Here is a 20913-nt window from a genome sequence, read left to right on the forward strand (position 1 = left end):
GAATGATACTAGCTATGTAATTGTGGATCCATGTGTTACTTTCTGATTTGTAAAATGAAGCTAATCTCAGCAACCTCCTCATTTGGATAAGGAGGATAATGGTTAGAGACTTTGTTGTTGTTGTTGTTATGTGCCATCAAGTCGCTTGGGACTCATAGTGACCCTATATACAATAGTCCTAAACTCTGCTCTGTCTTGTGCCACTGTCTCTGACACACCCATCCCGATTACCCGTCACTGAATCAATCCACCTCATAGAGGGCCTCCCCGTCCTGCACTATCCCTCTACCCTACCAAGCTTGACGTCCCTCTCCAAGAACCTGTCCCTCCTTACAACATGTCCAAAGCATGTCAGACGAAGCTTCAGAATCTTTGCCTCCAAGGAGCCACTTGGTTTAACTCTTTCCAGGATGAATCTGTTTGTTTTCCTAGCAGTCCATTCAATACTCTTCTCCAGCACTACAGCTCAAAAGCATGACTTCTCCTTCTATCCTCCCTAGTCATTGTCCAACTCCCTGATGCATAACAAGTAATTGCAAAGACCATGGCCTGTATCAGATGTACCTTAGTCTCCAGAGAGACACCATTGCTCTTCAGTACTTTGGAGAAGTCCCTAACAGCAGACTTTCCCATGGCAATACGTCTTTTAATTTCCTGGCTACTAGTGCCAAGAGTGTTGACTGTGGAGCCAAACAGACTAAAGCTGTGAACAATCTCAATCTCTTCACCATCCATCCTGATGCTGCCAATTGGCCCAGTGGTGAGACTCTTTGTCTTCTTGACATTGAGCCTCAATCCATATTGTAGGCTGCAGTCCTTGACCCTCTGCAGCAAGTGCTTCAGGTCCTTCTCAGTTTCAGCAACAGGACTGCGTCATTTGCATAATGCAGATTGTTGATAGATCTTCCACCAATCTTGACCCCACATTTCTCCTCATAGAGCCCAGCCTCCTAGATAATCTGCTCTGCATACAGGTTGAAAAGGTATGGAGACAGGACACATCCCTGGCGTACGCCCTTCCCAATTTTGAACCATGCAGTGTTTCCTTGCTCTGTTCTGACAACTGCCTCTTGGTCCAAGTATAGGTTTCTCATTAGTGAGGCTTAAGTCCAGGTAACATAGACAAAGAAGTGAGCCGAAAACCTGACCTACCTGGTACTTATTATTACTGTGTTAGAGAGGAAGCTACAGATACTGTTTAGACCAGGGCTCACTTTAAGTAACAACAGTGTTCCCAATCATTCGACAGGTCGGATGGTTCACACTCAACTACTAATATAATGGTCCAGTTCACACTGGACTGTGTGGATCACAACAAATTGTGGCTAACCTTGAGAAGAACGGGAATCCCAGAACACTTGACTGTGTTTATGTGCTCATGTGAAAACTATAAGCAGTCCTCAAAACAGAGCAAGAAAACACTGCATGATAGTTCAAAATCGGGAAAGAAGTGTGTCTCCATACCTTTCAACCTGAATGTAAAACAGAGCATTTGGGAGGGTGGGGTGTACGAGGAGGAAATGTGGCATCAGGATTGGAGGAAGATTTATCAACAGCCTGTGATATGCAGACGACACAACCTTGCTTGCCGAAACTGAGGAGGACCTGAAGCACTTGCTGCGGAAGGTCAAGGACTACAGTCTTCAATATGGATTGGAACTGAACATCAAGAAGACAAAGATTCTCACCACTGGGCCAATTAGTAGCACCATAATAAATGGAGAAGAGATTGAGATTGTTAATAACTTGAGCTTGTTTGACTCGACCGTCAACACTCTTGATACCAGCAGTCAGGAAATCAAAAGACAAATTGCATTGGAGAAGACTGCTGAGAGGGACCTCTCCAAAGTCCTAAATAGTAATATTAGTCTAGGGACTAAGATGTACCTGATCCAAGCCATGGTCTTCACAGTTGTTTGCTATGCATCAGAGAGTTGAACAATGACTAAGAGTAACTGAAGAAAAATCGATGATTTTGAGCTGTGGTGCTGGAGAAGAGTACTAAATATACATACCACGGACATTCAAAAGAATGAACAGGTCTGTCCTGGAGAGGGTTAAACCAAGTCCTGGAAATTTGCTTCTGTAAATATTACAACTGAGAAAACCCTGTGAGGCAATTCTTCCCTGTCATATGAGGCTGGCAGGAGCGGAAATTGACTCAATTGTCCCAATAACAAGAGCTTTCACACTTTGCAAAATTTGGTTCTTTTTTTTGAAAAGCATTTATGTCTCCCTAAGATGATCCTTGATAGGGTCACTGGGACAACGGGGGTTGGTGTGTTGCAATTAGTAAGACTGGCTCATTACAGGGCAGAGTTCACTGCTGCCGTACATAGGGTCGCTATGGATCATAGGCGACTCGATGGCACTTAACAAAAAACCAAAAATGATCCTATTGTGTGTGTTTACCTGTAAATTATCTCCCGACCAGGACCCTCACCCCAACTGCCACCTCCCTGCCTTAGAACATTAACTTCTCAGTCTCTCTCCTCCGCCACTGGTCATTGTCTCAACTCCTATCTGTACACCCTCCACTCAGCTTTCCTCGACGCCATCTTTCTAACTCAAACTATCACTGATGAAACCAGGGTCAGATATCTGCAAAGATCACATGGGTTGACTGGTGTGATCCCCTCACCCTCGCATGTTTCTATTAGTATCTGACTCAGGTCACGTACCCAAGTGAGGTCTGTGCACAGGATCAGGGTTCAAGGACTTACTCGTAGAACTCTGCAGCAGGTGTGAACTTGTACTTAGAGTACTTAGTGTGGTTGCCCAGCACGGAGCCATTGAGGAGCTTGGGGTCGGTGCAGTTGGGGCTGTTCCAGGCATGGCCACAGTCCGTCCAGGGCAGGTTTAGGGTGAAGGAGGAGAAGAGGTAGTAGAGTGACCAGGCAATGATGACGTTGTAGTAGAAGCCAACGTAGAGGGCGATGAGGATCACGGCATAGCCAACGCCTGCGTGAGGGGGAAGAGGGTCAGGCGAATGGTCTCAAGGCTCAACCTCAGAGCCACCTCTCCTGGGAAGCCAGTCCCAACTACTACACTGTGCGGCCCCCAACTCTTCCTCCTCTCCCTAAAAAAACCCCACAGTTGCCAATGAATTGACTCTGACCCTCAATGATTGCATGTGTGTCCGAGTAGAGCTGTGTACCATAATATTTTCTTTATTAAAAAAGAAATTATTTTACTAATTTAATAAACATTTACAGAGATTTTGGATTTCCATTCATCCATTGCTGCGCTTTTTTCTCTACACCCCCCTGACCCCAGTTCATTCCCTTTTTAAAAGTAAAAGATAAACTTCTTCGTTGATATACAATCCCTCCGCCCCAAATGCACTCCACTATGCAAACTTAATTAAGGATTCCTGTGATAATCATAATACCCTATCATAAATCGCTTTTAAACTGTTCTCTCCCTCATCTATTTCAATTCAGTATACATAATCTATCCAGTTTTTCTCAGTCTTACCCCAAGCCTGAAGTCAGTCCCATTGGCTGGCTTTTTATAGATCTTAAGTCCTTTCTTCATAAGAACTTTATTAGAAGTTCTCCAGGTAAAACAGAACCTCTAACTTAGCAATTAGAAGCCAAGGGTGTTGAGCTCTTGCATCACTGAGGGACTCCTTTAGAAATTATCTTTGAGATGGTATAACTTATGTATACTGCACTGAAATGATGAGAGAACTGTTTAAAAGGGATATATATGATTAGGTATTACTTTCATGAAAGGAGTCAAGAATGAAGGCTGCATTGTGGAGTGGACTTGGGGGGAGGGAGTGTATAACAATGAAAGGTTTTTCTTTTACTTTTCAAGGAGAAGAGTGAATGGGGTGAGAAGAGGGTAGATAGGGAGAAAAGTGCAACAATGAATGAATGGAAATCCAAAGTCTCTGTAAATTTCATTAAAACGAATAATAATAATAATAATAATAATAATAATAAAAACAAAACAAAAAATTAATCATCACTGGGCCATGCCCACCACCATTACCCTGATTTTTCAGGACCCTGCCAGAAAAAAGAAAAAAAAAAAAGACATTATCTTTGAGTGATTCTTAGAGGTTTACATCTTTCATGGGCGCATGACTCACTCCAGTACTGTTGATACCATTACTGTTGATACCAGTACACACAGTACTGCTTCCCTGTAGTCACGGGGAGCGGTTCTTAGATGGACATCTCATTCAAGTCAGCCAACGAGCGTCTTCTCTGGGTCCTTTACTGGGACCATGAAGCTAGAAGAGTTTACTTGTTTGCTTATGGCCGTTGTTAAACTTGATGAGATTTAAGCCTGGAGTTACTGATGGCCATCTTTGCAAGTGCTCAAGGAGAAGATATCAGAAAGATGCTAATACAGGAAAATAAAACTAAGACTTGGAGAGAATCCTGAAAACATCATATGAGCATCTGGAAGACAGTTATCCTGGTTATCCTTGGACTTGACTTTAACATCAGCCAATAAATTCCTTTATGTTTATAAAGACAGTGTAGTATAACAGTGGAATTTATGGCAATAGAAATGAAACAAAAAAAATCCCAACGCCCAACTCTTCAAAGCCTCTTTTATCTAACACAAGATTGAGCACACACAGAAAGTTCTTGAGAGACACATCCCAGCTAAAAAGTGGTCTTGGGAGTGACACTGGCCCTTGTTGCGTTCTGGGCCCCGTTTCCTAACTAGTGGTACTTGGGAAATGCCAATTCGTTCCTTCATGTTTTTCTCTTGGCTCTGTAGGGTTCAAGAAATGGCAGCTGTTGTGGCTACTTTCTCCAAAAATGCCCTAAGTTTCAAACACAAAGCTGGCCAAAGAGGCTTCATCTATGTTCTAGTTGTTTCTTCAAGGCTGCTGCGTTGAGTCTTATAAACAGCTTTCTACTTGAGCAGGAAAGAATCTATCACCCATGACCAACGTTGGCCACAAGGGTAAAAAGGGAGCGTAACAGTATGTGCGATATGTACTTCTGATATTTCAGAAGTGTTTCCCATACAGAAAAGCAGATTCTCTCTGCTCATCAGCTGCTGGACCCAGGTTACCAGACTTTCTGGCTAGAGCTCCTTCTGACATGCCTGATGCTCCAGATTCTGTGGATGGTGGACGCTTCTGACCTCATCAATGCCGCTCACCTCAACGTGGAAGCAGGTTCTCCAAGGTTGTCCCTGGAACCCTGTTGAATGACCCCAACCTCCCCCAAGCCCTTTCTTTACCTTTGAAGAAGGGACAGATCTTCCACACGGTGGCTGCGCCCTCTCGGTTGTACTGGCCCAGGGCCAGCTCCATGTAGAACAGTGGCATCCCAGCAATGATGAGGAACAGGGTGTATGGGATCAGAAAGGCACCTGAGGACAGAGAGGCAGGATGTCACCACCTTCCCCCTGCCCAGCCTCGGCTCTGCCTCCCGGAGTGCTGGATCAGAGCCTGCAGGAGCCTGGGGGTCCTCCCTTGGCCACTCACCCAGTTCCCCAGGGGTGTTTTGTGGCATAACAACTAAGACAGCCGATCTTGTGGTGATAATAGTAGTTATGTAATGGTAGAGACAATCTTAGCCATTGTAATAACAACGAGATTTGGTGATCAAATTAAAAAAAATGAATGAAGCAACCAATGCTCAATGGGTTTGGTTTCTGCAGGAGTCTCTGAGCCGCGGCTACCCAAATGGACATTGTAAAACTCTGTGAGGAAAACCACATATTTATTATGAAATGTATTAAACACAGACCTTTTCCTTCACAGATCACCACTCCGAGGAATGCTAATCTAGTCCAACATCTCCCTGTACAGACAAGAAAATTGAGAGGGAGACAAAGTGTCTGCCTTGGATAGAATTACGTCCCCCCACAATGCGTGGATATAATAATAAAGTCATCCAAGGATCCCTCATTATTTCATAATCCAACAGCTGTGACAGGACCAAGGGTGGGATGTGATACTCTTCATCACCTCACAGCCTTGATCCACAGAAGAGTGTTTTCCTGGGGTGTGGTCTTTAACACCTTTTATCTCACAAAGAAATAAAAGAAGAAAATAGCTAGTGGAGGTGGAATCTCAGCATCACTGGGAAAGAGTAAAGGGTCATGGATTCATCCTGCAGATCGTGCCGAGAAGCTCTACCAACAGGGGAAGACGTGGAGATCTCAAAGGAACACAGGAGCTCTGGTGGCTTAGTGGTAAAGAGTTACACTGCCAACCCAAAGGCAAGTGGTTCAAATCCCCTAGCAACTCTGAAGGAGAAAGATGGGCAGTGTCTTCCCATGCAATTTACAGCCTCCGAAAACCTGCTGGAGGGTCAGCTATGAGTTGGTTTCGACTCAATGGGCTATGACGATGACGACAACAAGGAGCACAGAGCCTGTGGATGCAAGGAAACAAGGACCTTTCTCCAGGACCAGCAGAGGAGGAAAGCCCTTTCTTAGAACCAGCACCCTAAATTTGAACCCCTTGCCTCCCAAAGTGTGAGAGAAGAAACTTCTGTTACTTAACACCACCCACTTGTGGTATTCCTGTTAGAGCCACACGAGACAGTGTCCAGAGTTACATTTGACCAAGGTCCCAAATTTGTTGTTGGATGCAATCAAGTTGATTCTGACCCAGGACAGTGATGGCAACTTTTGTGTCAGAGTAGAACGACTACAAGGCTGTGAAGTATTGGGAGAAGATGGTTCCCTGGCCTTCTGGGACGCTCTGGGCTGGTTTGAACCGCCAGCCTTTTGGGCAGTGTTTCAGTGCTGTTTATTTTACAGCCACGTGGGAACTTCCTAAAAATATCATCGCACCGCTCTCAAAGGTTACAACAGCTTACAGATTAATAAGGAGGCAAGATGTGTATGTTTTCCCAGGTGGCGTAGTGGTAAGAAGCTGTGCTGCATTCCCAAAGGCACGTGGTTCGAATCCACTAGCTACTTCACAGACTCCTCCTCAGTGATTAATTGTCTCTGAAAATCCTCTGGAGGGTCAACTATGAGTCAGTCCGGACTCGACAGCACAAAACAAAGGGAGATACTGAAGGGCAGGGAAGAGCGCCTGACCGCTAGGATCTGCCCTGTGTGTCAGGAACACAATGGGAATTGACAGTCAGCTCTCCCGGCCCATTAAACTCACTCAGTGGACAGAAGATGATAGGGTATTATGGTTATCACAAGAGTCCACAATTAAGGTTGCATAGTGGAATGTACTTGGGGTGGTGGGAGGGGTGCGGGGGAATTGCGTACCAGGGAGGGAGTCTTTCTTTTACTTTTGAAAGACAGGAACGAACTGGGGGGCGAGGAGAGAGGGCTGGGCGGGTAGAGAAGTGCAGCAATGAATGAATGAATGGAAATCCAGATTCTCTGTAAATGTTCATCTAAATTATTTTTTTAAAAAAGACTGAGGCAAAGGAGGCAGAGGCTCAAGTTTCTGAGCAGGGAAGACGTTCACTCAGGGCATCACGGAAACTGGACGGGATTGAGTGGGAGGCACCTCATAGGCAAGAGATAGAAGCAAGTGATTGCTGAGAGAAGTCACTGCAGAATCAGATATACCTGAGACCCAGAGCCATAGCTCAATATCCCAGCAGCCTAGGGGGGAGTGAAGCAGACTCTGATGCCTCCAGCTGACTCATGGGACACAGGTGACGTGGGCCCAGGCTGCAAGTGTGACTACCAAGTGCCACAAAAAGCCACCGCCCTTCCTATGCAGCCAAGCTCATGTCCAAACTTCTCCCACCGCCAGACTTTGGCTGAGAGGCCGGCACCTTGCAGGCCAGATACTCTCTGAGCCATCCTCACTGGGAAATGCAGAACCATGGAAAATCTTAAAGTACCTTCAACGCTAGTCCCTACAGGTATCAGCAGCTGACACTAACTGGCCCGTGCAATGTCTCGGTCAATGCTAACAACAGCCCTAGGATGCAGAGAGGATCATTTTGTCATTTCACTGATGTGGAAATTGGGGCTTCACGGTCGCAGAGATGAACTGTGACTGGGTCACCTGGTGTCTAGGGTCACGCTCGCCCAACAATTCAGACTAGCCATCTCCATTTTCTGCCCAAGACTTTCTCAGTGAGCCCAGGACACTCGGGAGCAGAGAATCAATTGCTGGCCACTATGCTCCGAGTCTCTGTTTCTCTACAGTGAGAGATAAACCAGCGAGGTGGGGAGAGGGAAGCAGTCACTACCCAGCAGGGTCAGTCACCTGCAGTCTTCTTACACTTTCAGGAAGCTTGAAGGAGCAACTGTCATACACATTTTTTTTTCCCAGAGGAAGAAACCAAAACTTGGAGAAACTGACCAAGCTTGCCCAGCTGCTAAGTGGTGCACCTAGGTCTTAGGCCCCTTCTGCCTGGCTCTGGGGCCCCTAACAGACCCTGCCTGATCCAGATCATACCTCTCTCGGGGAAGAACAAGGGGCTGAATGGGATGAAGGAGGAGGAAACGGCGCGAGTTTTTCCAATCTGGACCGGAACCGTGCTGATCAGATTGGACTCTGAAATGGACATGTGCTAACCTTTCTCTCCACCTCACTTCCTCCTTTCAGTCTCTGTCCTCCTCTGTCTTCCACACAGAAAGAGCTAAGCTGGTTCTGGGACCTGTGTTATCCACATTGATGGTGGCAGGTGCCGGTTGTGGGTGATGGTGCAGGTGATGGCAGTGACAGGTTGGTGAAAGTACCGAGTATTGTTTATTGAGCACCCAAGAAGCTGTGGCACCAGGGATATCATGGCTGAAAGCAAAGAATAACAGAAGAATGTCTATTTGTGTTTTATTGGCAATGCAAAAGCATCTGACTATGTGGATCATAACAGACTACAGCTAACATCAATAAGAATGGCGATCCTGGAACACCTATTTAGGCTCATATGTAACGTGTACCTAGACCAAAAAGCCATTGTATTAATATAGTAAGGGAACACTGCATGGTTAAAAATCATGGTTAAAAATGTGTGTCAGGGTTCTATCTTTTCTCCATACCTATTCAATGCTGAGCAATTGTTCAAGAAGCTGGACTCTGTGAAGAAGAAGATGGCATCAGAATCAGAGGAAGACTCAGCAACAACCTATGCTATGTAGATGACACAACTTTGCTTGTATAAAGTAGGGAAACTCAATATTCTTGCTACAGAAAATCAAAGACTAGAACCTTCCATGTGGATTGCATCTCAATATGAAGAAGACAAAAATCTTCACTACTGGGCTGTTAAGTACAATCATGATAAGCAGAGAAAAGATTGAAATTGGCAACAATTTCATCTTATTTAGATCCACAGTCAACACTCTTGGTACCAGCACTCATATCAGGAAACATTGCATGGGGCAAGTCCACTGTCAGGGACCTCTCCAAAGTACTGAGGAGCATTGAGTCAGTTTGAAGGCTAAGGTGTGACTTATTCAGGCCATGATCTTTTCAATCACTTGTTATGCACTTGAGAGCTGGACAGTGAATAAGGATGACAGGAGAATTGATGTCTTTGAGTTGTGGTGTTGGAGAGAGAACACTGGATATTCCACAGACTGTCAAAGAATTAAAAAAAAAAAGCTATGTCTTGGATTAGTACAGCCAGAGCGCTCCTTAAAGGCAAAGATGGGGAAGCTTTGTCACACATACTTTGGGGATGTTGCTAGGAGAGGGTATTCGTTGGAAAGGGGCCTCATACTTGGAAACGTGGAGGGTCGGCAAAATAGAAAAAGACCTTCAATGGGATGAACTGATGCAGTGACTGGAGCAATGGACTCAAGTGTGTCAGAGATAATGAGGACGGCACAGGATAGGACAGGGTTCAGATCTGTTGTTCATAGGGTCTCTACGAGCTGTACGCAACTCGATGGCACCTAACAACAACAATATATGGGAAACTTTACACTAAGTTTTCACCTACTTTTTGAAGCCATCCATCATTAGCCCCATTTTCTGCTCCCTATCTGTCAATCTGTCATGTTGTGGTGGCTTGTGTATCACTGTGATGCTGGAAGTCAGGCTACTGGGATTTTCAGTAGCAACAAGGCAGTCCATCATGGACAGGTTTCAACAGGCTTCCAGAGTAAGATAGACTAGGAAGAAAGGCCTGGCAATCTACTTCTGAAAATTAGCTAATGACAACCCCATTCATCACAACAGAATGTTTTCTGATATGGTGCTAGAAGATGAGCCCCAAGTTGGAAGACATTGAGCTCAAACAGGCTGATGATGATGGTGGTGGTGGTGGTGGTGGTGGTGTGGGACTTGACAACATGAAGTGGCACCAATTTGGTAGCAACTGATAAGGAAACTGAAGCTTAGAAAGGTCAAGCTGCTTGTCCAATAGCTTTGGAGTTGGGCTTCCAGCCTGAATCATTCTGAATCCCACCTTACCCAGTGGCCATTCGATACTTCCCTTGGGGGCCTGAGACCAGGGCCAGGAGAACAGATGCATTAAACTGTTAATAAGCCTGAAGACCACAGTCTTCAACACAGAACATTATCATGGCCCAAGGGAACCTGGGAAAGGAAGAAGCCAGGAGTCAGGGCACAGATTTTGGCACTAAGATTTGCCTCTGGCTTGTTGATATTCTCTTCCATACAGCCAAGAAAAGAGCAGCATCAGCCAGTTAACCAGGTGTCTCATCTTGGTTGGAAGTTTTCTCAACTCTAAACCTGTGGATGACACTGCCAATAGGCAGGTGAGTTGCCCAGTTTGGTCAATTTATCACTGCCCCTCCCTCCTGTGACAGAGCAGCAAACTGGCTGGGAGCCACAGTGCAGGGAGAAAAGCTGAAGGATGGGTCTGTGCAAGCCCGTGGGAGCTTCTCTGTGAGCTAGAGACACTGTCAAAGCGGTCAGTTAACCAAGATTCAGGATTGTGAGATGCCTACACTCTGAGGCACACTGGCACATGGGGCAGGCGGGCACACAGAGGACTCCTGTACGTTAAGATACACCTGTACAGAGGGCGCGCGTGCACACAGAGGACTCCTGCACGTTAAGATACACCTGTACAGAGGGCGCGCGTGCACACAGAGGACTCCTGCACGTTAAGATACACCTGGACAGCGGGCACGCGGGCACACAGAGGACTCCTGTACGTTAAGATACACCTGTACAGAGGGTGCGCGTGCACACAGAGGACTCCTGCACGTTAAAGTACGCCTGTACGGAGGGCACGCGTGCACACAGAGGACCCTGCATATTAAGATAGACCTGTACAGAGGGTGCGCGTGCACACAGAGGACTCCTGCACGTTAGGCTATGCCTGTACAGAGGGCACACGCGCACGCAGAGGACTCCTGCATGTTAGGCTACGCCTGTACAGAGGGCACACGTGCACGCAGAGGACTCCTGCACGCTAAGATACACCTGTACAGAGGACGCGCGTGCACACGGAGGACTCCTGCACGCTAAGGACGCCTGTAGAGAGGGCGCGCGTGCACACAGAGGACTCCTTCCCGTTAAGGTACTCCTGCACAGAGGGCACGCATGCACACTGAGATTCCTGCACGCCAAGGCATGCCTGTGCACAGAGCACGCATGCACTCTGAGGCACTCCTGCTCACAGGGCATGCATGTATGCAGAGGCTCCCTGCACGCTAAGGTATGCCTGCACAGAGGGCATGCATGCACACTGAGGACTCCTACACGTGGAGGTACGCCTGCACATAGGGTATGAATGCTCACTCCTGAACACAGAGGACCCCCGCATGCTGAGGCACACCTGCACATAGTGTATGCATACACACAGAGAACCCATGCATGCTAAGGTACGCCTGTACGCAGGGCACACATGCACTCTGAGGCCTTCCTGCACACGGGGGATGCCTGCACATTAAGGCACTGCTGCACACTGAGGACTTTAGCACGCAGAGCACTCCAGCACACTGGACACATTTGCATTGAGGGCACACGTGCATACTAAGGCACTCTTTATGTACAGAGAACACCTGCACACCGAGGACGTCTGCACACTGAAGCACTCTTGCACACGGAACGCCTGCACTCTGAGGCGCATTTGCACACACAGCATACCTGCATACTGAGGAACTCCTATCTCCAGAGGCATGCCTGTACACTGAGACACACCTTCAAATGTAAACAGATCTGCACACCGGGGGACTCCTGCACATGGATGCCGACCTGCACACAAAGCACCCTTGCACACGGAGGCACTCCTGCACACAGGGGACTCCTGCACATCAAGGCACGCCTGCACACGGAACATGCCTTAGTACAGAACATTGCTGAAGACTGAGGCACTCCCGCACAAAGGACATGCTTGCATACAGGGCACACCTGAACACTGAGGTGCGCCTGCACACAGAGCACATCGGCACACTAAGGCTCTCTTGCACACTGAGTCACTCCTGCTCACTGAGGCACACCTGCACACAAAGTACACCTACACACTGAGACACCCTTGCACATTGATGCACACCTGCACACGGAAGCACACTTGCACACAGAACACGCCTGTACGCCGAGACACACCCGCATTGGGAGGCATGTCTACACACTTAGACATTTGCAGACAGAGGCACTCCTGCAAACTGAGGCACGCCTGCACACATAGCGGACCAGCACAGAGAGCACGCCTGCACATTGAGGCATGCCTGCACGCAGACCACACCTACACACTGAAGCACTCTTGAACACTGAGGCACATCTGCACATGGAGCAAGCCTGCACACTGAGGCCCACCTGCACACAGAGCTCACCAGTGCACTGAGGCATGCCTGCACCGGATCACACCTGCACACAGAGCACACCTGCCCACGGATCACACCTGCACACTGAGGCTTGCTTGCACATGCAGCACTGCCGCACACAGATCACACCTGCACACAGAGCTCATCTGCACACTGAGGCACACCCGCACAGTGAAACGCCCTTGCACAGTGAAACGCACCTGCACAGAGAAACACACCTACATATGCAAAAACAATCACACTTCTATGTATCAACAGAGAAAGATGCACAGAAAGAAAATAATTATCAGCTGTGGACAAGACTAGGATCATTGGCCTTCGGGAAAGTCAGAAAAAAAAAGCTCAGTCCCCTTGCCTCTAGTCCAAATCACACCACCTGACACTCCACCACAGGAGAGGAGCTGGTTTCTGAAGACTCTAGTATCTGAAAGGGAAGGAAACACAAGGTCACCAAGTTCACAAAACGTGCGCACTGGCTTGCCTGGGCCACCAGGGGTCGCTCCCTCACCTTCACCACGGGTTCCACCTGCAGGCTAATGTGTCTGTCCTCCGCGTGCCAACAGCCCGGGGAAGAAACACAACCATGCCTCTGACAGATTAAACCTGCCTTCCCTCAAGAAGGCAACTCCGGCAGAATTCTGGGGGTCTAGAACACTAGACCCAACTGGGGCTCCCATTTCCTCATGTTGCAATTCTCCTGTCATCAACTTCGGAGGACGTGGCATGACTTTAGTTAGGAAATCAAGCTGGAGGTTTTCTTACAACTCTCAGAAAGCTCCCAACACTGGTTTCTTTAAAGGGAATAAACCAGAGAGTATGTGAGATAATCAGAACCACAAATCAGTGGAAGCTAACCTCCTTCTTTTGGTTTTTAATACCTCTAATAACAGGACTCAAACAATAGCATTAGAGGCAAGGATGGTTAAACCCCTTCACTCCTTGACACAGTGACCAGCATTTTGGAGATTGTGAGGGTGGGACAGGAGAGAGCAAGGTTCAGATATGTGGTTCCAAGAGTCATTAGGTATCTTAACAGACTCTACAGCTCAAAACAGCAACAGGCTGCGAACTCCTGAAAGGTATTCAAAAGGTAGAGAGTGCCTTTTGTCCATTCCTCTGTTCCTGGAATGTGGCAGACATGCAATATAATATTCTTAGGTTAAAAGGACCCATCCTAGTGGTGACTCATAAGAAGAGGATGTGGCAAATGAAAACTACTTGTGCTGTAGCTAATCCTTCCTTGGGCATCATCTGGGTTAGGAACGGCAGGGCAGGATATACATTTATCCCTGTTCTATCTCATCTCCTGGGAACAGTCTCCAGGTCTTTTAGCCAAGCCAGGAGCTGGGGGCCAAATTATACTTATGACCCAGATGGAGGCCTCAGCCTCATTCCTGTAAAACGGTGAGCCAACTTGTCATCTGGACTTAGTGCCAGGTACCAACTGGCAGCCAGGCAGATGTGAGGGCTCGTGTCTGGCAACTCTGCTCCAGTTACCATAGGTACTTTGGCTAGGAGAGTTCCAGAAGGCCAGAGACCCAAGATCTTCCAGACTCCTACCACCTCTAAGACAGTAATGCTGAACCTCACTTTCTGCTAAGGAAATTACAGTGAGATAAGGTGGTTGTGGTTAAACCCAAACCTAACTGGTTGATGCTGGGTTGAGTCCAATTCATAGAGACTACACGGGACAGAGTGAGCCGTCCCATCAGGATTCCAAGTCAGTCAATCTTTACAAAAACAGATTGCCGTGTCTTTCTCCCCTGGAGTGCCAGATAGGTTTGAACCACCAAACATTTGGCCAGAGAACTTAATGTTGGCACCACCAGGCTTCCCTTACTGCTAGTTGCTGTCAAGTCTCCTGACTCACAGGAGTGTCAGACACCAGGAGATCGGATTGTCATTTTTTTTACAGAGTTTTCTTGAGGTGGTTTTCAGAGCTGGATCACCAGGCATTTCTTCCTAGACCTCATCTAGAAGGTCTGCTGAATTGTCTTCATTACAGCAACATGGAGGCCACTGTTGACAGGTGAGTGGTTGATGGCATATGTGGTGCCGCACCTCACAAGACAAGAATTCTGCCACTGAACCACCACTGTCCTCCGAGGCAAAGTTGGGTCACAGGAACACGGAGCTCTCAGTTCCTCTATCTAACACACCAGGACACCAGGTCCAGGAGAACATTATGCTGAGTGCACTAACTTAGTCTCATCAAAACAAATACAGTATAAGACCATTATTGTAGAAATAGGAAGACAATTAGTAAAATATGTATGAGGATACAAGGAGTGCAGGGGAGGAACTGAGAGGTGAAGATGGGCAAGGAAAAAAATCATAAGGTCACACAATTTGGTGGGTAGAGAGAGGGATGGGTAAAGGAAATGGGAAAAATCTGGCAGGGATCTGGAAAGACAGGGCAATGGTGGCCATAGTTCAATGTTGGTTACTTTTGGAGAATAGTATATACTGGAAACCGAATGTGAATGAAGAATATTGTGAAACGCCAATATATTTGAACTTTGTAAGCAATCCAATATAAAATAAAAATTAATTAAAAAAAGTTTTCCCTTAGAATGATTTCTGCTCACTCCCAAGGCAGGACTTCTCCCTCTCCCCTAGGTCTACCTTGCTGTCAATATTGCTGAAGAATATAATAATAATAGTTACAATACCATTTATTAAGCTCCTATTGTGTGCCAGACACTGATCTGAGACCCTGTGATAGTCTCTGATGTTACATCACTGTACCAGAAAACCACTGCCAGTCTTTTCATACTATTTGTTTTATACACAAGAAAAGACAGTGACTTATCCAGGGTCACATTCTCAAGGAAATGTAGAGCCAGATTCAAATCTGGTTTGTCTGAACCTCGTGGTCATAAGCTCACCACAACACATTCCAAACAAGAGCAGAAAGACGTGAGCAAGGAAGAGTTCACACTGGCCTCTGTACCAGTCGGGAGCAGATATGGGGACCCAGCAATCTACCCCTTCCTTACCACGGACCAAAGACCGCAGCTGAGCAAGGAAAACCTACAAGCCTGGGCACAGCGCCACCTGTTTGGTAGCACTGCCTCCCCAGTGACGCACGTTGTTCTAGAAGGTTCTTAGGAAAACCCTGAGGGAGGCATTGCAGCTCCTGAATCCGAGCAGCTGGTCTTCCGGATAACGGGAAGATGTTCAGGCAGGCTAGTCTTTCCCAGCAATTCATTCTGAAGGTATTAGCCGGAGGCCTGAACTGTTGGCATCTTCATTTGAAAACATCTCCCAGCCCAGGCCAGCGTGAACAGCCAGCTTGGAAGAGGCTGCCATGTTAATCCTGGCACCAGAAAAGCACACAATTACAAGACAGGCAACACCTGGCTCTGGAGTGGACTGAGCCAACGTCTCAGAGAGGGATGGACTTTGGGGTCATCTAATCTCACCTCCCCCGAGGCAGAAAGCCAGGACTTTGGGAGGGGCTGTGTCATGCCCAAGGGCACTCAGTGAGCAGTGGTTGATGGGCTTCAGACTTGAGTCTTTTGGTGGCGGCTACAGGTTCTGAATACCTGCCTGCAAACCGCCTTGCCCATCTCTGGGGGTCATTTAAGAACTGTTAGCAGAGAAGAGAGTTGTTCCAAAGGAAGCATCCAGAAGAGATACAGCCCAGAGGCAACAGACTTCCCCTGAAGGCATGAGTTAGAAGAGGTAGTACCTCATTCTCTCAGATGAGACTGTACTGTTTCCCGCAACACACCAATGATGGACATCCTTGCCGGAAAGGGAGACTCACTAGTGTCGTGTCCCTTCCCCTGAGGCGGACATTCAAGGCCTCTGTAGCCTGGCCCAAGTTGACCATCTGCTCTTACCTCACCCATATTGTCTTCCAGCCAGCCTGTGCGCCTCTTGAGATGACCTCACATGCACTCCTGCTGCCCTGAAACTAATTCATATCCTGTCCATGACCTTCTGGGCAGAGGAGCTAACTCTAACCATGGCCAATTCTCTCCTTCCTCAGGCCTTCACAGCTGTCTTACCTACTCCACAAGTCGCCACCATCATCAAATTGATAAAAAGCAACAGTGATGTTTCTTTAGGCCATGCATCAAGCCTGCATGTGTATCATTGCCTCAATCCTTACAACAGCCCTCTGTGTGAAGACCACCATTATCTCCATTTCATAGATGAAGAAACTGAGGCTCAGACAGCTGCCTAAAGTCCCTCAACTAGGAATTGGAACCCAGGACCATGTAACTCCACAGCCAACACTCACAGATTTCTAGTCCTCCTAACAGTGTGAACTACTTCATTCCATGAATCACCCGTGGCTGTTTATACTGTAAATTCAGAACATGGCTTCAGGTATTTGAAGGCAGGAACCATTTCTTTCATTCATTCATTCATTCACTCAGTAGAGGTGAATGACAAATAATAGAATTGGGTGCCTTCTACCCCAATCCCACGACAGATGCTCTTTTGGATATTAGAAATCCAGGGCTGAAAAAAAAGCAATAGTGTCTGCCCTCACAGTGCCTAGCTCATTTGGAGACAGTCCTGAAAAGGAATAAATGACTGAACAACTGGACAGAGACTGTTTGCAAGGCAAGAATCCCAGGAGAAGGGGCTTCCAGCTCTATACTCGGACTTTTCACCTGAAGCACTCAAGCCAGCTCTTCTTGGTAACTCCCGGTCCAGTTCTAACTAAGCTGTGGGTTTTGTTCAGGGACACACCAGCCCATCTGACAGGGGAACTCTCCTCTGTGTGTCTGTCTCTGAGTCACTAAGCCCAACCGTGCAGGGTGTCACCTGACACCATCAAGAACCCGAGTCCATCCCCCTCCTACTCCAGAGCAAGGCTAGATTCAAGGTCACTGAGTCTCTGCTTGACATGCCTTGTGCCCCTTCAAGAGCCTTCCAAATCTCCATCTCTCATCTTGCAAGTCATTACAAGGTCAAAGTTTCTCATCAAGTTTGTTGGCCCTGATTCTGCCCTACCCAGTCGCCTACCTTTATCTATACTCTTGCCCCCCCCTTCTCTGCTCTTCCTCTGGAAACTTTGTGATTGCTCCCCAGTCCCTTGCTCGCCCCTGATGTGCAAGGTTGCCACCCCGTGCTCTCCAGTTCTGCTGCTGTCACGGTTGTGTACGGCGCCCCCGCCCCAAGTCCAAACAAACGCTAAGCCCACCGGGGCACTCACCGCCTCCGTTCTTATAGCAGAGATAAGGGAAGCGCCACACGTTGGCCAGGTCCACTGCGAATCCGACCACCGACAGTAGGAAGTCAATCTTCTTGCCCCAGGTCTCCCGGGGTAGCGTGTCGCTGCCATGGGGCGCCAGGACGCACTGGACTCCGTTGCGCTCTTTGACCACCACCAAATCTGCCGTTTTGAGCGCCCTCAAGGGCTTCTCCAGACTGGCATCCTCCGGGCTGCTCTCAGGCTGCACCTGAGGCTTCATCCGTGCCAGAAGCATGGCGAAAGTGGCTTGAACTGGACTGGAAATGCACAAGGTCCTCTTGGATGAAAGGAAAAGAGATGGTTACGAGCGGTTCCGCTCTACTCCCGAGACCTCCCAGGAAGCGCCAGGAACACTGGGATCAGCACACGCTGAACAGACTCGGGACTTCCCGAAAAGGCGCGCAATTGTTGGAAAAATTTGGAAGCGGAGTTTGCGGTTCGCCCCATTAGGACTGCACTCATAGATGGAGAGTGCTGGCGGGGAAGTAGCGCTCTACCTTACCCTCTGCTCCCGACTCTTCACCCCCAATCCACCGAGTTTGGACTCTCTAAGGTCAAAGTTTGCCTGGGTGGCCAGATTCAACTCTTCGGCACCCTCAACTCAGGTCTGCACTTTTCCCAGCTGCCCAAGAGCTCTGCACTTAAACTCACTGGCTCTCCAGTTCCGCAGTGCTCACTCAGCCTTGGCCTCCCCTCCAAATCGAGCCCTAATCCCTGCCCTCATGTAGAGCTCACTCACGCGTCCTGCCTGCCGTAAGGGGTCCCCAGGAGCTGTGGCCCACTGTGCTCCCTGCCTACCCCGAACCAGCAGCTCCTTGGCCAGCTGTGGGGCGCACACCCGGGCTGGACTCTGCTGCGTGGCGCTCGGGTGCAGCCTGTTGAGTACTGGAGGCACCGGGAGGCCAGCAGGGGCGTGGGCTGGCTGGCTGTGGTGGTGCCGGGCGGGGGCCAGGCTGGTAATGTAGCCTGTGCCCCAGGTAATGCGCGGATTGCATTAACCCAGTGGCCAGGCAGCTCTGTCTGGAGCCTGTTAGCATTAATGGGGATTGACAGCGCTACAGGGGATGGGTAGAGGTGGGGGCGCAGTGTGGGCTCTAGGGAGCTGTAGGCGCCCCTCTCCAGGTCGCTGACAGCACGGAGGCGCTCATGCCCTTTCTCCCAAGCACTTAGGCACCTAATATCAACCTATGGGGAAACTGGTGGAAGACTTCTAGAACTGGAGTCTGAGAAAGAACTGTCCAGTGTAGTGACTTGATGCATCACCAACTCTGTTATCCGCAGCCAGCCTGCTAAGCCACCTGGTGGAAGTTTTTCCAACAACAAATTAAGAAGGTTCCTCCTGCGTCCCAGGACTGCCAACTGGTGGCTATCATGCTGTTGTATTTTGTTTGACCAACTAGATGTTAAAAGATTACAACTCAAGTATGTAAACCTACATCTCCATCATGGAGAGACTAGCCAGGCATTTGAGGCTGTGACCTCGATTCTATGAGGCTCTCCATCCATCATCCATCATCCATCTTCCATCCATCCATCCATCCATCCATCCATTTATTCACACTGTCAGGCACAGTTCTAGGCTCATAGATACATTTGTGGGCAAAGCCTTCAAAGACGTTTGCCTTTATGAGATTATATTCTATCAGGCAGTGAGAGTCAGGGAGATAGAGACAAGAAAATAAAATAAATTCAGTACTAGATATATGTTGTTGTTGTTGTTGTTGTTACGTGCTGTCGAGTCACTTGCAACCCTTAGCGATCCTATGTCCAACAGCTCTGAACTCTGCTCTGTCTTGAACCAGTATCATTTCTCTGACACACTTACCCCAATACCTCAGTCACTGAGTCAATTCGTTTCTTTCAGGTTCTTCCTCTCTTGTGTTGTCCTTCCACCCTTCCAAGCATGATGCCCTTCACAGGAAAGTATAACATGGTAAAGAATTTGGAGGTAACATGTGGGAAAGGCTTGGAGCTTGAACAGATAATCAGAGAACTTGAGAAGGTGACGCATAACTATGACTGAGCCATTTGGATTTCATACTCATTGACTCTGCTGAGGACTTCCAGTAGACTGAGAAATCCTGGTGGCTTTCCATGTACCTGACACACTAGCTTGCTAACCTCAAGGTCAATGGTTCAAATCTACCATTCACTCCAAGGAAGAAGATAAACAGTTTCCCCCTTCAAAGAGTTTTAGCCTCAAGAATCTGATGGAAGGTCTCTTGTGAGTCAGAACCAGCTTGCCAGCAGTGGATGGACAGGAACAATGAGCAAATCTGTAGTGGAAGACGGACACTTAAAATGTCCCTTAGATGCAAGGATGGAAAGACTTTACCTAACCTACTTTGGACATGTTATCAAGAGGGACCAGTCCTTGTAGAAGGACACTATGCTTGGTAAAGCAGAGAATGATCAAGAAAGAGAAGACTTTCAGCGAGATTCAACAATGGGCTCCAACATGACAATGGTTGCTAAGACTTGATGTTTCATTCTGCCACACATACAGTCACTGTTTTATGGAACCAGCTTGATGGCATCTAACAATAACAATCTTCATTTATTTACTCATCCATTTATCTCTTGATTGACTGAGTCATGCCTCACACAGATGCTGATTATCTGCTGCATGCCTGAACAGAGCTGGTAATGTAGCAACGGGAATAGTTTCTACTTCTAAGGGACCCCTACCCTATTATGATAAAAGGGATTATCACAACTCATACAGTTAGCACTAGCTGTGAAGACAAGGGTTGGGGGATAGCTGAGCAGAGCTGAATTAATGATATGGGGGAGGGGCCGCTCAGAAAGGCTCCATTGAACAGGAGTTCAGCAAATCCCAGCCATCCAGATCATACATTGTTTATATATTATTTTGTTGTTGTTGTTGTTGTTGTTATGTGCCGTCGAATCGTTTGCGACTCATAGCGACCCTATGTACAACAGCCCTAAACCCTGCTCTACCCTGTGCCAATTGCATTGCCTCTGACACACCCATCCCGATTACCCCAGTCACTGAATCAATCCACCTCATAGAGGGTCTTCCC

At 47.8% G+C, this 20913-nt stretch overlaps 1 protein-coding gene across 2 annotated transcripts in view; it reads right to left on the reverse strand.

Annotated features, from left to right (window-relative positions):
• SLC6A2 (solute carrier family 6 (neurotransmitter transporter), member 2) overlaps window positions 1–20913 on the reverse strand; it is a 51119-nt gene that overhangs the window by 29584 nt on the left and 622 nt on the right. For both annotated transcript variants that reach the window (XM_006882522.1, XM_006882521.1), the window contains exons 2-4: window positions 17831–18115; window positions 5215–5346; window positions 2724–2961 (exon numbers count right to left, since the gene is read on the reverse strand). In XM_006882522.1, coding sequence (XP_006882584.1) covers window positions 2724–2961; window positions 5215–5346; window positions 17831–18104 — 644 coding nt within the window. In that variant the 5' untranslated portion in view covers window positions 18105–18115. The remainder of the gene's footprint in view (window positions 1–2723; window positions 2962–5214; window positions 5347–17830; window positions 18116–20913) is intronic.

The sequence above is a fragment of the Elephantulus edwardii genome, unplaced genomic scaffold, assembly GCF_000299155.1.
Source record: "Elephantulus edwardii isolate Elephantulus edwardi_28Jun2011 unplaced genomic scaffold, EleEdw1.0 scaffold00021, whole genome shotgun sequence".
Taxonomy (NCBI): domain Eukaryota; kingdom Metazoa; phylum Chordata; class Mammalia; order Macroscelidea; family Macroscelididae; genus Elephantulus; species Elephantulus edwardii.